The sequence below is a fragment of the Polistes dominula genome, unplaced genomic scaffold, assembly GCF_049000335.1.
Source record: "Polistes dominula isolate Pdom_NZ unplaced genomic scaffold, Pdom_raw_medaka contig_373, whole genome shotgun sequence".
Taxonomy (NCBI): Eukaryota; Metazoa; Arthropoda; class Insecta; order Hymenoptera; family Vespidae; genus Polistes; species Polistes dominula.
The window spans coordinates 4,134,753-4,152,688 of NW_028300899.1; the positions used below are offsets into that span (position 1 = coordinate 4,134,753).

Genomic DNA, 17,936 nt, shown 5'->3' on the forward strand with positions numbered 1-17,936 from the left:
AATGAACGATCCTACTCCATGAGATGTCTACTTATCGTCCTGAACATGCGGGTAATAACGGTTACTCGGTAGCTCGTTTCTATAAGAGTTACGGTTACTCTCAAGATTTAGAGTAGGTCACATCATAATGATCGTGGGATTTTGAAAGGTTTCGATTAATATAGGATAACATTTGTTTATCTGATAATTTAATTGACGAGTTTAAATGAAGAACATTTAAAAATAATTAAAATCCAAATTATTTTTAATCAAATCCTGTTATCATACCGTAAAATATATATTAGACATTTAAGTATCGTTACAAGATCTTTGACAATTTTCAATCAATGCAATACAAATATTTGTATATAAAAATTAGATTATAAAAGAAAGTGAAAAAATGTCCATAATTTTGTTCATTTTTAAATGTAAACATTATTTATATCTTATGTTAAAACCGTAGATCAAAGTTCGTAGATAAATCTTAGGAATATAAAAAGTTTTCTGTTGTCGTATACTGTAAAAGGTATATATAAAACTTCCTATTGGTTTCAATAGTAGCCGGTTTTGATGTATAAGAAACTTATGAGAGAAAGAGATACTTTCGATCGAGTTTGTCGAGGGAGTGAGGGAGCTTACAGTTGCGGAGAAAGTTTCTTCGTGGCGGCCTTAAAGGAATCTTCGCGGCATCGTCAAGGACGACTTCGTCGACACAACCACAAACGACGATTCCTGTCCACGGAAAGGTTAAACATAATTAGCTTGATCGACCAGCGAGCAAGTATAATCGGCGCTATTTCATTTCATTTAGATACTGATTTAACAAACAAAAAATAAGCGTGCCAACGATACCGTATAAATATAGATGAAAAATGAAATTTAATACGGTGTTTTATAATAGACTCATTTAACTGTCATTTAGATTTATCTGTATATACGTATTTATATATATATATATATATTACTTTCAATTGTACCATTCCTGCCAAAGCGGAAGAGAAGATCATCAAAGCGTGTTAAAGAACAAATGAATAAATATAATGCACCGACACGCACTGTCCTATCAATGATAATTAGGTTTACGACTATAGGGAAAATTCAATTAGTTTTAAAGGAAATGAGGAAAGAAAAAGTGATTGAATTGCAATCGGGTTAATGAGGAGAAATTTTGTGTGGATTATTATTTAAATATATTTTTTTTTTCTATATAAATTAGATTATTCTCCATATTATTTATATTCCATACTTTTTATTTTATCTTTTATAATTAGCGAGTATTTTTTTTTTTTTTTTAGAATTAGAGAATTACTAATTGAATTATAAATGTTTTACCTTTTTAATATTTAAATCTGCTTAAAAAAGATATTTTGTAAACCCACTTTGAGAAATAAATTACTCGAAGTACAGGGCACACACACACACACACACACACACACACACACACGCGCGCGTACACGTACACCTATAATTAAATACCTAAATAATTTATAATTTGTGTTATTTTCATTAAAAAAATGAAAATAAATTTACTTCGTGAAATTGAATAAAAATAAAATTTCGGTTCAACGTTTTTTTATTTTTTATCTTTTTTTTTAATTCCATACTTCGAATAGTTTATTAACAATTAGGTTTTAAATAGAAATCAATAATCGAATCCTTATAATGACTTATTATTATTTAAGAAATAATAATGAAAATTCGTTAAGCAAATGTCAAGCAAGAAATAAATCGAAGACGATGACGAAAAAGAAGAAACGAATATGTTACTCGTATACGTTCGGTGAAAGCTAAATACCGGCTTAAGGACACCTCGCCAATATCACCAAGGCCGTTTTCCCTCTGAATCTTTCCAAGATTCCTTCGTCATCATCATCATCATCATCTTCTTTTTCTTCTTATTCGTCGTAAGTCTTCATATTCTTATTCGAGTGGTTAACCTAATTAGCGATTTCCGTGTGATCTGGCTCAGTATTGCGCGATCATCCGAGTTGCATCGTGATCTACGAAACATGATGGTAAAAGGAAAGACGAAAGAGTAAAAGGTAAAATAAAGTGAAGAAGAAGAAGGATGTATAAAGATGTACATAACGGTCGGAGTCGAATATTTCGACCGCAATTAATTGGACACTTTTTAAAGATCGTAACAGGATGAAGTATATCTTTCTCATACTTTATCTTTCAATTTTTGTATATACATATAATATTTAATTTATAAATAAATTGTGAATAATTTATAATGCATCAGCTGTTCATTTATCAAATTGATTAACTTCACAAAAAGAAAAGTATAAAATATTAAGAAATTGATATAAATAATCAGAATATTTTTTATACTATAATTTAAACAATTTTAATCATTTAGTGGTGTCTAATTTTATTAAGGAAATTTATTTTAAATATATAGAGTGTACACATTTAAATGTAAATTTAAATGTAAATATCAATATTATTAATCTGAATACTTTGGTATTAAAATTTTAAGAAATTCTAGAAGTGAAGTTAATCATTTGTTCCTGCAAATGGCTCATAAATTTTTATCAATTTAAATAATACGATAGCATGTTTGTCATTTCTAAAATTATTGTGTAAATATATGATATTAAATTTTGAGAATAGTTGTCTATAAGTAGAAATGCAGTTATTGATATTATTTACAAGTGAACTAATCGATATTAGATTTGAATGAAATAGAAGAAAAAAAACAAATATCAAATGACAGTAGGACACGTAGCAATCGTTTGTTAACCATAACGGTTTGACAACGTAACAGAACGAATCTAACTGTCCAAGTGCCATTTCGAGAACGGTGAACGTCCTTTCGATCGTTGTCTGGTTGTAATACGATAAGTGTCTAGTATTTGTTGTCAAACTATCTTAAACAGGAAGTTCTTTCTGGAATTCAAACTGGCTAAGGCAGAGATCGAAGAAATTGGGCCAGATCAGAGACTGGGGTTGGTGAACGCGAAAGTTGGGAAATCGACGTCTCGAATCAGCGAGAGAGAAAGAGAAAAATTAAAAGAGATAGAGAAAGATAACTTTCGTCAAATTCTTTTCATTTCCTTTTAAACGACTAACTCGACAATCTTTTTCTTTTTATTTTATTTTCTTTTTTCATTATCGACTTTGTTCGAATGGAAAATTTACATTTACCACTTTGCTACTTGCTTTTCACCAATAATTCTAACAGCTAGATCCTCAATCAAAACTTAAGGTGAGAGTTCGAACAACGTGAATACTTTTAAAAGGAAATTATTCCTAGATGGATAAAGAGAAAGAGAAATTTGAACATAAACGATAAACAAGTTTGCTTTTTTTTTTGCTTCGACGCGTTGACGTTGACGATTATAGTCGAATTCGGTCATAATGTTGCTTGAAAGTTTGTTTTCTTCTTATCGTATTATATTATATATATTATTTTTTTCTTGTACTCTTTTATTATTATTTTTTCAAGGCAAAAGTTTTCAATAATATACGTGAAACCGGTCCGAATCGAAATCGATGAAACGGTGAACGGATTAAGTGATTGCTATTATTAAAGTCATAGTCTGTCGAAGATTGTCCTCAGACAATGTTACTATTATTCTGAGCAATAAACCGAACCTTTATATATCTATCGAAAATATCACATTCTTATTATATAGCATACGCGTCGTGTTGAAAGTAGTGATACCACCGGCGGTTGGTTGGTCTCTTGCTTGTAGAAACTAAAATGAAAGCTGTTGCTGCTGTTGCTGTTGCTTACCGTTGATGGAGACGCGTAAGAAGCGAATCTCGCATTTTACGGTATACCTATCTCTTCTACTCCTCGTGGACATTTATATCACTTTGCTAAAATAGAAAGAAACAGAATCAGAGAAAGAAACAGAGAGAGGGGGGAGGGGGAGAGATTAAAACTGGTTTTTCCACAGCTTAGAAATCCCGGGAGAGTCAGAAGAGAATGAATCGATCGATCTCGATCCTACAGATAATATCTCTCTCTCTCTCTCTCTCTTTCTTTCTTTCTCTCTCTCTTACTTTTTATGTTTTAAGATCGAGGCGAAAGGAGACACCTGTGTGACCACATTTGTGCACACGCGTGACCACCACCTCTGTGGATCATCGTAAAGAGAGTAAGAAAGATAAAAAGAAATAAAGAATGTGAAAAGTACCCTTTAAATATCACGAGAATATGAATGATTTAAAATACAAGATTGAGTAGAAGATAAAATAATATTTTTGATTTATTCGTTTATTCTTTTTTTTTTTTTATTATGTTCAAGGAATATCATTAACAGAAATAAGAATACTTTATCAGTGAACTCTATCGACATTTCACGTATACACGTGAATGAGATTTTAACCAATTGGATGGTGTACAATATATTTTATTTTATTTAGAAATGTATGATGTACATAATTTATGGGTTTTCAGGAGATTTTTTTTTTTATAAATTACATGACGCGTTTAGCGTTAAATATCAGGAATATAAATAATATTTGAATTTGAAATCAGTTTAAAATCGTAATTATTATGATATATTTTTTTGTCTTAAACGTTTAACCAATAATCGTTGTTACGTTATAGAAATATCGTTGAAAGAAATATCGACGAAATATAAGAGAAAGGCACGACGAATGACCCAAATAAATGTCTCTTTCTTTCTCTCTCTCTTTTTCTTGAAGTCGATATCCGTACGGAAGAGAGTGCTGACAAGCTCGTGGCCGTGAGCAAGGAAAAAGTCCTGTTATGTTGGTACCGATATGTTAATTCAAAAGTAATAAGGTATTTAGCGAGGCCTCCTTCTCGATCCGGTCCCTTGAAGGTAACGAGGTAATTCAACGATTACTCGGTCAGGTGTGTTAGACGAATTTTAAATGGTGAAAGTTTTTTACGAGAATTCGAAATATTTGTAATCAAAAATGGTACTGACAAAAAATTTCATCTATTTTTCTATCCTATCGATTAATATTTCATTCGTTAGAATAAAATCATTTAAATTTACATGTTTTTTTTTTTTTGTAAACTTCTTACATAAAAATGGAAAACATCGAACTTTAACATAGTCAGGTACGTTAGACGAATTTGAATGAGTGAAAGTTTAACGGGAACACGAAATATTTGCAAATCATAAATTCGATTAATATTTCGTATGTTAAAATAAACCTACTCTCATTTCAAATAATTTCAGAATTCTCGATTTTAATTAAAAAAGAAAGAAATGAAAAAAGAAAATGAAAATCAACAAATATCCAATTAGAAATGATAATAATCTTAATCTGGGAATATATTATGGTCATTTTCTTGATCTTTAAAAGATTGTTTACAAGTTATGTGTCTCGTGGCAATGGGGACCCACAAAGTTCTCGGTAGCCCCACGATGCGTGCATGGCATCTATAGCCGGTTCGACTGCATTTCACGACGGCGATGGCTGCGGCGGCTATGGTGGTTATATATACAAATACAAATACATGCATACACACGCACAGGTGATCGTACAAATACAGACAAATATACATGCAAACGAGGAGAGGCAATGTGGGCCTGTTGCAAGCTTCTACTATACGACAATCTCCTAAGCGTTCGTGTCAAGTGCTACTAATACACTCTTATTTTGATTCCTATCCGTTTCTGCAAGACCTCAAATGTAAAAGCGCATGAAAACGGATTGGCTTGTTTCGATGTTAGAAGTTAGAAAGAGAAAGAGAAAGAGGAGATCTCTTTCGATTACAACGAATCACGATTTTGTGCCATTCGAGGGGTTTTTTATCCTATTTAAAAACGATGTTTTAAATGTATAATATTTTTTAGAAGGTCGTATTAATTTTTATTAACAATTTTGATATTGAAATTAATTTTTTTTTATTATCTCATCTTTTTATTTTCGACATATATTAAATTAATTATTTCATTAAAAATATACGAAGAAGAAAATGTGCTGTAGACATTTGATATTTTTGTTTTTATCATTTGCTTTTAAAACAAAACCATACTCTAAAAAAGGGACATTATATACGCCATACGTTAATAAATACGACGACGTGATTTACATCCCGATGTTTATTCTCTTTTTGAAAAAGTATAAAAAGATGATGTTGGGTTGGTTGAAACTTGTTGCGGAGAGTTAAAGTCAGTGGATACTTAAAAGGCGTTTAAAATTCTACCATGAATTCATTCGCCCACATATATGCATGTCTTTTCTACTACATAGAAGAAACGTTTTCCTCTGCTTGCTACTTCTACCCCAAGAGGATTCAAACTCTAAGAAGTTACGTCCGTTCCCTTCTGGCCTTCCTCACTGGACACGCTTGGAATCACAATTTTAAATATTTTAACCGATCATATATGTCTATTATGCATTTTTTGTATTTTATTACAACTAAGACAATTTTTATTTTTATTTTCTTTTATTTCGTGAAAATTTTACCAAAGCGTTTCAGTATTGTATTTACATTTCTATTATCAGTGTACAAAAGTAAACATAATTTTATTAAATTGTCAGTGTATTCTATTCTAAACAATTATATATCTTTTCAAGTACTCTGTTAAAAAATTATTTACTTTAAAATTTTATTTAAAAAAAAAACAAACGAAAAGAATTTAAATAGTTGCATTCTTTATTAAGCGTTGTTTGTAAAAATAACTGTTATATTAAATTCGATTATAAGCTAAAAAAAAAAGATTGAAATAAAATTAATTAATTTGTTGATTAATCGAAAAAGAAAAAAAAATTGTAAAATAGAAACGCTGACTTAGGATAAAAATCAAGACTTGTCACATTCGTTGCGCAACGTTATTTCTTCCATATGGTGTTAGTTGTGTTAGACGAAGGCACCCACGACGGAAACTCGTCTGAAAGATATCATCGATTTTTCTCAATCTCGATTATATTCTAGACTCGTTAAGGATCCTAGAAACGTAAGATTGTATCACTTTGTAATTTAACGCGAGTATGTTGCTTACAAGGCAAGAAGTTGCACTATTTATGAATCAGTTGGATATTGTTTTCCGCAGAGCATTCAAATCACCGGTCAGTGCTCTTATAAGTATTCCTTTTTTTTCCCTTCTATTTCTTTAATAATTTATTATTATTATTGTTAAATAATTAAAAATCTCCCTCTCATTGCGATAAAAAAATTAAGAAAAATAATAATTAAAAGTATTAATTAAAAGCACCTATAGAAATTTAATTTATGTGAGTATTTTTATCTGACGTTAATAGTACTGTGAATACGTTTAGCTTTTTGGTATTTATTATAAATAAAAATTATATCAGGATTAATATACATATGTATATTGTATATTGTTTGTATTTTATATTGTAAATATTCTAAAAGTAATTATTGTTTAAATTTTAATTTAATATTGATAATACAATATTTTTAAAAGTTTCGATTTCATTTAAATATTGATTGCATACATGTGCAAAACACATGTAAAAAATATTACAAATGAGGATCCTAGTAAAATAATTTTCTGGAACTTTTCAGTGCAAGAAAAATATCCTACTTTTTGGAAATTGTGGGGTTCGAAAGAAAAACTTCTAAAAATCTTTAAAACGTAATAGTAAAGAAAAATATTGGAAGAAACGTGTTACTGATCAAATTACTATACCAATACTTGGGACTAATTTCCTGTGTGAAACATTAAACAGACTCTCCCATAAATTAGAAGGACACTCTTGAAAAATTCGATCCTTTTTTAAAAATTGTATATCCGTAGAAGTGTCTTTTTTTCAAATTATTTATGAAATAAATTTAAAATTAACGAAAGATTTCTTATAATAACTTGAATCCCTGTAAAACATCATATCCAACCCCTACAAATCTAATTCTATAATAAACGAAAAGTTATAACTTTTATATTAAATAAAAAATCATATTTGAAAAAAAAATATAATTAAAACAGTCCGTGAAAAATGATAAAATTGCTCAAAGAAAATATGCAATAATCAGATATACGTGTTAAACATTAAATTATGACGAGTAAAACATTACATTATCAAATACTAAAGATAATTCAATATTATGTTTAAAGTCGTGTTTTAAAATATACATTTATTAGATAAGATTGTTCGAAAATAATTATTTTTCTTATAATATTTATAATTTTATATTAAAATTTAATATAATATAAATTAATAAATTTTTGTTAAAATTACTAAAAATAATAATTTAATATAATATAAATTATTAAATTTTATTTGAAATTATTCAGAATAATACATTTTTTTTGATCATGCAGAAAATTGAATTGACAAAAAAAAAATATCGATTAAACATAAAGGAAAAATCAAATAATTTTTTACAATTTATTATGCAGTTCATATGTTGCATTTTTGGAAAAACATCATTTGTCATTTGTATTTTATGTTAAATTCAACCACATTGAAAAGAAAAATAAATCAAATAAAATTCAATCGTATTTCTTCTCATAATATTATCTTTTATTTACCCGCCATAACAAATTCACTCAGCATATATGATGAATATATCTTACCTAGCAACGGACAACAACATCTTTCAACAGATATATTATAATAATAGTAGTTAACGAACGTAGAATAGATCGATCGTTATAGGAAGAAAAAGAAAAAAAAAACTCACCCTTGGCGTCGTTCTTAGATCCCCATGGCACTGTATACACTGACAAGCACAATTTTTGATCCTTGGTTGCACGAGAGATAGATAGATGATCCTCCCCCTTTTTTTTTTTTACAAATCCTCTTTAAGGATTATCGATCATTCGTTATTGCACACTCGCGTCTTTCGTTGTAATTTGTTTCTTTTGTTACAAACGGTAAATAAAAATATATGATAAAAAAATATATCAAAAATAAACAAACGAACGGACCCAAAAATTGTAGTAAAATAAAATACGAACAAAATATCGAACTACGAAAATGAGAAAGATAGAAACAGTGAGACGATGAAAGAAAGAAAGAGAGAGAGAGAGAGAGAGATTAGAAAGATAAAAAGATAGAAAGAAAGTAAGAGAGATGTGTTATTTTTCACACGGCACCGGCCGATTCCGGTGAGGACGATTCCGCGGCCTTTTCCTTAACGAATCGAAGCGAACGTTGGGTCTCTCTCGACTAGCTGACCGCACGACTGGGGCAAAGGACCCCGCGGGCCTGCGCGCCTGCGCGTCTCTTTACCACAAAGCGTCCCCCCTCCGAGAACCCCCTAGTCCCCAAAGTACCGTCGGTCCCTCTTTCTGCCCCTTTTCTCCCCTCCCCACCCTTCTTCTTTCTTCCTTCCCTCTCAATGTTGCATTGCCAACAACCACTACTACTACCACCACTATTACCACTACCACCATTACTTGGTTGCTTTTGCCTCGAGCAAGACAAAAGGTGGGAGGAATATAACTGGCAACCCTCTTCGAAAGGGACCTGTTCTTTCCTTCGTGTATATCCTCTTCTCTCTTTCTATTTTACTCCTTTTACTTATTCGTCTGTTCTTCTTCTTCTTCTTCTTCTTCTTCTGCTACTACTCTTTCACCTGCAGAGTTTACTTCGGTCGCAGGTGGCAGCACCTCACCTGAATTCTTCCTAATCTTCCTTGAAGGATTATGTTTTCTGTTGCTTTCTTTCTTTCTTTTCTTCTTTTTTTTCTCTCTATTTTATTTTATTTGAAAGGATTTAGTTGGAGATTTTTTTACTGGTGCGTTATTGAGGTTTCTTTTTTTTTTTTTTCAAGGGGATTATTTTTGTAGATGTTTAGTCGAGATGGTGGTGTTTAATCTATGGGGGAACGCTTGGTAATTTAACTTTTATTAATCGTCTGTGTAATAGGATTTTTATTTCTGGATGAATGATTTTGAACGGGAATATATTAAATGTTTCTTGGTAATTTTATGAATTGAACGATTTGTAGTTTAAATATGAATTTGGTATTTTAAGGTGGTTAGTCCTGTTTTCCAATGTTTTTAAAAAGAGGGTAAAAAAAGAATTAAAGTATTTTTATCTGGTATTAGTTAAGTGGTATTATCTGGTAAGAATTAAAGTATTTGTTATCTAGAATTTATTATATATATTGTATATATGTTTTATTTCGAAATAATGGATTGAGTAATATAATTTTTATAGAATTAAAGAGTTCTATATATTAATAAAAAATATATATTAATATATAGGTTCATGTAAACGATAGTGAGTGGTTGAGATATAATTTTAATTATTGTTAGGATATTGTAAATTTATTATTAATTGAATTCTTGGCTATGTGTGGTGTGTGTAAAGCTGATAAAACTTATTTTATTTATTATTTCTATATATAATGTAAAAAATTTTTATCTTATAAAATTAAATAACAATATAACCGTGCAGATAACTTCATCTTGAATGATTTAAACTATATCTCAAATTACAATAATTACACGTTGTACTTTAGTTATAACATTAACATGAAAAATTTAGATATGCAGTTTTAGTTTGAAAATGTTATTCTTAGGAAAGGGATAAAAAAAAAGATAAAGGAAGGGCTGGACACTCATGGATGCACATCAGTGAACCCCCATATGTGTTAATAATTTTTTCTTTTTCGTACTTCCACGTTTCTCATCTGGTTTATTAAAAGAAAAAAGGGTACAATATAAAGATCATCTTTTTTTTGTTTGTATATGTATGTGTGTGTGTATTTGCTGAGCCAAAAACATGTCACGAGGCCACCAACGTTGGTAGGTCCGAATCATAATCGAGCGAGTTTCAAATTTGCTCGAGATCGTAGAAGGGAGACTGACTCAACTTCCGGATAATCATGAAGACGAGTCACCTGTTGCTCGAATAGCGCAAAAAGGAACTCCGTTAGAGGATTAACACGTTCGCGCGAGGGAAGAGAACGATTTCCGGATGGGCCGATGCACATGAGCGACTACTGCTTCTTAAAATAGAACAACAACAAAAAAATGTAATTCTTTAATATAAAATGCAATGCAAATTACATATGTTTCTTAACACAACAAAAGAATACATTTTCTCATATGAAATAATCTTATAAACGATGCAAATTAATATTACGTGTTTCGTAAAATAAAAAATAGAAATAATTAAAATGCTGCATCTTTAAATTTAAAATAAATAAATTGTTAAGATATTAAAAATTTGAATTTGACGTTTTAAACTAAAAATTAAAGATATATATTTATAAATAAAAATTATTGTAAAGCAATACAGAATGATAGGTACGTGTTTTGTAGAATAAAAATAAATACTTGTAAATAAGAATATTACGTGTTTCGTAAAAAAAAAAATAAAAAGAATTAAAATGCTGCATCTTTAAATTCAAAATAAATAATTTGTCAAGATATTGAAAGTTTGAATTTGACTTCTTAAATTAAAAATTAAAAATAGATTTTTCAATGGAAATTATTGTAAAGAATAGAAATAAATACTTGGCAATAATTTTTTCAAACTATTCAAATCATTTTAAGAATGTACATTTTAAATTGTAAATAAATTCCAATTGTTTTTTTTTAATACAAAATAAATGTAATGTAAACAAATCTTTCTTCTTTGAATTCAATAGACACAATTTGTAAGATCAACAAATAAAAGGTTTAAGAAGGTTTAAGAAAACAAATTAAAGAACAGGTTAGAAAATTTATCATCTCGATGTTGCCTTTCCCTTTCCGGAACATAAGCAAGTAGTGAATCATCGATACGTACCTGAGATATTGTTACGACTATAAGAAAGTTTTCTTTCTCTCTTTTTCTCTCTTTCTCTCTTCCTCTCTTGAACTCTTCGCATTGTTCTCTTGGATACAGCATAGAAACGCGTACGTGGGCACGTAGTCGTCGTCGTTTCGGAATTCAAAACGAACGTTCAAAATGCACGCTCAAACTTTTTGAATTTTGTATGTGCTAAGTTAGTTGGGTAGGTATATTTGTTAGGTACAAAAAAAAATGAATTTTCTATTATTAAACGATTAATTTAAATATAATAAAAATAATAATAATAATATAATAAATTTACACGATAAAAATTGAGCTGACGATTAGAGGTCTTTGGAATTTTTTTTTTTAATAACAGTTTAAAAAAAACAAATAATCATGTGTGTTTATATATGTATATATTGATAATAAATGATAAAGATATAATAAACGCTTGATATAGTAAATTAAACTTTGTACAATCTTAGATTTAAATAACAATTCTTAATTTCTGTTTTTTATACTTTTTTTCTTTTCTAGTACAATCTTAATTATCTTAACACAAGGAAATAAAAACTTACGAAACTATATGTACTGCGACTAAAATATTAATTTACTAATGAGAAAACACATGAAAATTCTACAATTAAAATTTCATATCGTGAATAATCATTTGGATTATTTCATTAGAAAAGTATATTTCGTTTATCGTCATTTCTTGTCTTATCGATAAATATTATTTTATAAAAATTCATATTAAAATATTTTATTATTTAATTTTTAATAATTTGGTTAAAGATTAAAAAATATTTATAATCATATAACTTTTTTCTCGAAATAATTATAAAGTTTTCTTTTTAATTTCAACGAAATTTCATTCCTTATCATGAAATTTAAGAGAAAGAAAAAAAAAAAGAAACTGTACGTGTATCGTCATGATTTTATCTAAAATTTTTGAACACATCTAATCCACCTGTTTTATGATACTGGCAACAGAAATAGAAAGAAACATAATTCGCAAAAAGTAAATCGGTCTTTTCCATTTTTTTTTAAATTATGAAAATATTAAAAACAAAATCAAAAAAATTGTAGTAACGTGAACACGTTTAAAAAAAAAACAATAATCTTTGATTTTAATAGAAGATAGTCATTCTTCAAAAATAATAATAATAATAATAATAATAATAATAATAATATATTAATTCAAATAAGTCGAAATAAAAACTTTTCACGAATTGAGTTTCCTGCCGAGAATCTTACTCCTTTGATCTTTTACTTGTAATATTCATTTTTCTAAATATGATCACGTTGTCAATTCGATAAATCTTTTGTTTTCAATCGAACCATAACTGTGAGAATATCGTCCACTGTAAGATGCTCTTGACCATGCTCCAGCCCTGTTCGAATAACTGTTGCATGCTATCAAAGAGTTCATGGCATTTGGCCTGTCTATTGGTACGCTTTGACCACGAATTACACGACCACCATTATCTTTTGATTGAGTACTATCCATCAATGGTACTCTAATGTCATCCCCTACACCAATTTCCGTATAAGGTTTTGGTGTTTTTGAACAATTTGAGAGAAACACTGCAGCGAATGCACCCTAAAAAAATTGAAATTTTTTTTTAATTAATAAAATAAAATATCAGCAGGTAACTAAATCAACAATCTAATTAATCAATCTAATATTAATGTGTTATATTGAACATAATAATACTTACGATCAAGAAATGTAGAATAACAATAAACATTGAAGCATTTCTAAATCCGATGTTATCCAATAGAATACCAGCTACACTTGGACCAATAAAAGCTCCTAATGCAAATGTACTCGTCCATAGACCACTAATTAAACCATAGGTTTCAATATTATTCGGAAACCCATAGGCTCTACAAATAAATTATTAATTAATTATATTTCATATTATTCTATAATGTAAGTTAAAGATAACACCTGAACGTAGGCATCACTTTATATGGTTCGTCGATAATTGCAGTTTACTACTTTATCTGTTAGTTGATAAAATTGTTTAACACTTTTTATTAGAGTTTCTTCTTTGTATCTACAGATGGCACTAACAATTGTACGTATCGAATAACCATAAGTATAGAATGTTGCCTATCATCAGGTGTAAAAATTAATTAATCATAAAAATAAATAAAAAAGATAGTTACATGCTTGTTCTTAGAGCATCCGTGAAACTAGCAACCAATTGAGCAGACATTCCTAAGCCGTGTATAACCAGACCACAAATTGTCAACCAAATCATGGTAGGATATGGTATGAAGGGTGCAGGTCCTATCAAACTAAATGCAATACAAACGAGTATACATCCAACGACTGTTGCAATCTAAAATAAAAAACAATAAAAACAAGAAATCAATCATATTATTTCGTTTAATTAAAAATCGATTCGTCAATTAAATAATAAAGAATTTTACTTTTGGATGTGAATATTTATCACAAAACCAACCCCAGACTGGAGCAGTAAGAGCATAAGTACCACCATTGATAACAAACATCAAACCCAAAACTACATGACTCAAATTGAATTGACGTAAATGTGGTTCCAATGTTGCTTGCAAAAATCCGATACTCATACTTGTTGCAATTATCGATGAGGTTGCCATTAAGACACCTGGAATTCTCAGAACCTTGGAAACACCTTAAAAAATATTTATGTTATTAGTAGAAAGATAGACATTTTGTTGGGGATGGTAAGAGGAGGGGAAGTTTTATATTACCTCCAGTATTATGTTCGTCCTGTTCACGATTATTATGGACTGGTAGGATGAATGCTGTTGTCACTGCTGATAGAAAGAGCGCTGAACCTAGAACTGCAAATGGAGTCGTATATCCACCAACCTAACAAAAGAAAATAATAATTTTCATTTGATTTTTGTGACACAGAATTTGTTGTTTTTTGTTTCAATTATTTGTTGATGTTTATAACGATATATTTAATGTTTATTATACCTGATAAAGAGCACCACCAACAGTAGGACCAACAATAAGTCCCAAACCAAAGAACGTTTCCAAGCTGGCAAATGTGGTAGCAACATTATTCGGAAATTCTTTAGCGATAATCGCAAAACTGGCAGTGAGAAAAGCGGCGTTTCCAAGTGCCTCGACAATCCTAATCACGAAGGAGAGGATTATAAATGGATAGTGACCGTCGACCTTATCCAACAGACCGAAAAAGATAGCACAAGTTCCTGTCGTCAAGATACCGCCATTGAATAACAACTTCGGACCGATCCAGTTTAACTGCAAAGAGAAACACATTTTGATTAATTAAGAACAAAGGTCGTTAAAACTTTATACTCGCGTAAATGAATAAGCATGCCTGAAAATTTATAATAACTTCTTCTTCTTATTATTCTTCTTATTTTTTATTAATATTTTTCTCTCGGGTATACTACGTTTATCTGTTGTTATGGTGTTACTTATCAATTCTAAAGAAATACAATCGAAACTAAAACTTCATCATTTTAACTTTCCTTTTTACTTTGTTTTTTTCTTTATTTTAATTATATTTAGATTAGTATTAATAAATGAATTAAATTTCGTCAGTCACTTGGAACGATTGAGAAACGAGCAAAGGTTTCAGAAACTTAAAGATGATCGATCATTTCTAAAAGTTACGCTGATCGTTGAAATTTAAAAAAAATTTGGTTTTATATTATTATTGTTATTTTTATTATTTAGTACGTGTGTGTACATATATGTGTGTTTAATGATTGTAAACTTACGTGTTTCCCATAAACAGGACTGATGATAAAAACGACAAGTTCGAAAACACCAAAAACCAGTCCATACTCGGTAGGTGAGGCGCCCTTTTTTTCAGCCTATAGAAAATGATTAATTATGTTATTATAATAATATAGAAATTGTCCACATTTATAGGAGGATTTGACCGACAACGTAGTTTATTATCTTGTTGGGATTGCAATTAACGAACTCGATTAGATAAAACACGATAAACTTTGTACGCATAATGTATATTTTACAAACTTATACATAAATCATGAATTTATTGCAATTTTGATGCAGTAATAAATGTTCTCGAAAAGTTTTTTTTGTTTTTGGGAAAATTACTGTTGAATTTTTGTCGATTATAAACGATTTAAATTTGGTTGTTTTATTTATTTCATATTTCGAAAGATAAAATCATTTTTTTTTCTTTCTCGTTTATTTTATTCGGGAAAAAAATGATTAATAATTTCGTCTTATATCAACGAGTTGTAGATACTCGTACGATGATAATAATTATACTAATTATAAGAAATATTTAATTAGAAACTCGTGATCTTTTTGATTTCTTTTTTTTTTTTTTCTTTTTCGTTCTCTCTCTTTTTATTTATTTGTCTTTTTGTGAGATAACAATTTGTCGATACTAATTTAACTATTTCTTAATTAAAAGAGACATAACTAAGATATAAAGAAAAGATAATTAAAATAAATGTTCTTTGTTTTTTTTTTTCCTTTTGCAAAACGACGTTATTGCTGTGTTAATCCCTTTTAAAAGGAAGAAGAGATTTGTGATGTAAAAAATAATACATTTTCATCACGAAAGAAATCATAGAATTGTATCTAATTTATCTGTTTTATCTAATTTATTATCTCGCTCGTAAGTACGTTAACCCTTGAACCTTTTAAAGGGTGATGAAAAAAATATATTCTCGACGTTTTCCTTTTCTTTTTTTTTTTTTTTCAATATTTTTGAACTATTTTGTTTCGAAAAAGAGACAATAATTTCTATATTAATCGTCACGTTTATCATTGAAAGAAAGTTTTATCAAGGATTGAAAATGCGTGCGTGCGTGCTCTCACTTCGCTTCATAAACAACGTGAAAATTCAATCATTTCATATTATAACGATACAGATGATAATTCTCAAAATATTCGACAGATAAAAAGAAAACAAACAAATTAATAAATAAATAAAAGATAAATAAGGGAATTTTTTCAAAAGAAACATTATCACAAATTACATATCGTACCATAAGTTACGATTAGTATTTAAAATATTTACCAGTTATACGCGTCCTATCAAAATATTATAATTTAAACAAAAAGAATGAAATATAACAAACAAAAAATAAAAAAGAATTTAGAAGAAAATAATCTCAATAATATTAATAACATAAAAAAAAAACACGAACGTCAAAACAAATAAATATAATCAACAAAAATAACTCGAATATGGTATTTTCAATAAATTCACAAATTAAACATTAAAACCAAGAATCCTTTAATTAGAAAATACAACACTTTAATTGAATAATCTAACACAATAATATAGATAATAATAATAATAATAATAATAATAATAATAATAATAATAATAATAAAAATGATTTTACCTCTTGAGGATAAAAAGGTGCTTGAAGAGATACGCAAATAGCATTAGCGAAATCTGCAATGCTAATCACTATGAGTGTAAGCCATTGTCTTTTAGTGAACTGTCGCACCATGATGATAGAAAATATAAATGATCTTTAAATAAATAAACAAGGAATATTGTTAGTAACACTTGTAAATTTTTCAATTAATTGATCGATTCGTTTAAATGATGCTTTAGAGAGCATCGAATACGCGTTCTCGCGAAGTTCTGATGAACTTGTCACTTGTAGTCAGTCATGTTTGTCTTATACTTCGTTTTCTATCTCTCTCTCTCTCTCTCTCTCTCTCTCTCTCTCTCTCTTTTACTTTCTTAAGATTCGGTTGATCGTATGTAAAGACTGACGAGAAGACATGAGCTGTTCTCGGTTCTAAAAGCGTGTGTTTCGTTTGCTTTTAAAGTTTGAGTTGTGAGTCGAAGACCACAGGTCGTAGGTCATTAGATATGTTCATCTACAACGTTATTCTAATTTATTATCAGACCAATGTTATTACCATCTACGAGACAGGAACATTATTATCCGAGTTTCGGTAAATTCCGTCATCGAGGATATTTCTACGATTAACTTTGTACGACTGAAGAAGAACTCGCTGGTCTAAAACATTTTCTTTCTCATCTCGAATGATATGAAGAGATATTTTCTTCTTCTCCTCTTTTCATATATACCCCCCTCCCAGACCCCCTCCCTCTTTCTCTCTCTCTCTCTCTCTCTCTCTCTCTCTTTCTTTCTCTTCTTCTTCTTTCTATCTCTTCTCTTTCTTTATTTCGATTAATTAATCTCTCTTTCATATTATATTTTCTCTCTATGTTTGCAACAATTGATATCATTTTAATGGGTAGATAAGAAGAAAATAGTTAAGATAAATGTATTTCAACTTTTATTTATCAATTCGTCTAGCATTTGATGTAATTTTGTTT

At 29.1% G+C, this 17,936-nt stretch overlaps 2 protein-coding genes across 3 annotated transcripts in view; both read right to left on the reverse strand.

Moving 5' to 3' along the window:
- The window catches only part of LOC107068229 (uncharacterized), a 45,644-nt gene extending 35,748 nt beyond the window's left edge, over window positions 1-9,896 (reverse strand). Inside the window, exon 1 of one of the 2 annotated variants that reach the window (XM_089179459.1) lies at window positions 8,564-9,896. The gene's annotated coding sequence lies outside the window, so the exon portion shown is untranslated. The remainder of the gene's footprint in view (window positions 1-8,563) is intronic. The other variant, XM_089179458.1, reaches the window with a different exon arrangement.
- Window positions 9,897-12,012: 2,116 nt separating this feature from the next.
- Window positions 12,013-17,931, reverse strand: LOC107065367 (MFS-type transporter SLC18B1). Its single transcript, XM_015318991.2, has 9 exons — window positions 17,513-17,931; window positions 16,981-17,113; window positions 15,367-15,462; window positions 14,591-14,881; window positions 14,359-14,479; window positions 14,056-14,279; window positions 13,789-13,964; window positions 13,335-13,503; window positions 12,013-13,216 (listed from the first exon to the last, which is right to left on the reverse strand). The coding sequence occupies exons 2-9, from the start codon at window positions 17,089-17,091 to the stop codon at window positions 12,914-12,916; spliced, it is 1,491 nt and encodes a 496-aa protein (XP_015174477.1). The 5' UTR covers window positions 17,092-17,113; window positions 17,513-17,931; the 3' UTR covers window positions 12,013-12,913.
- Between the last annotated feature and the right edge of the window lie 5 nt (window positions 17,932-17,936).

What these genes read in the sequence shown, in the direction of transcription:
- LOC107065367 (XM_015318991.2), bottom strand. Translation starts at nt 17,091, where the DNA reads ATGGTGCGACAGTTCACTAAAAGACAATGGCTTACACTCATAGTGATT. An exon ending in TTGGTGGTGCTCTTTATCAG is followed by an intron (nt 14,480 to 14,590) that starts GTATAATAAACA and finishes TTCTTTTGTTAG; the next exon opens with GTTGGTGGATATACGACTCC. An exon ending in ATAAATATTCACATCCAAAA is followed by an intron (nt 13,965 to 14,055) that starts GTAAAATTCTTT and finishes TTTTTATTTTAG; the next exon opens with ATTGCAACAGTCGTTGGATG.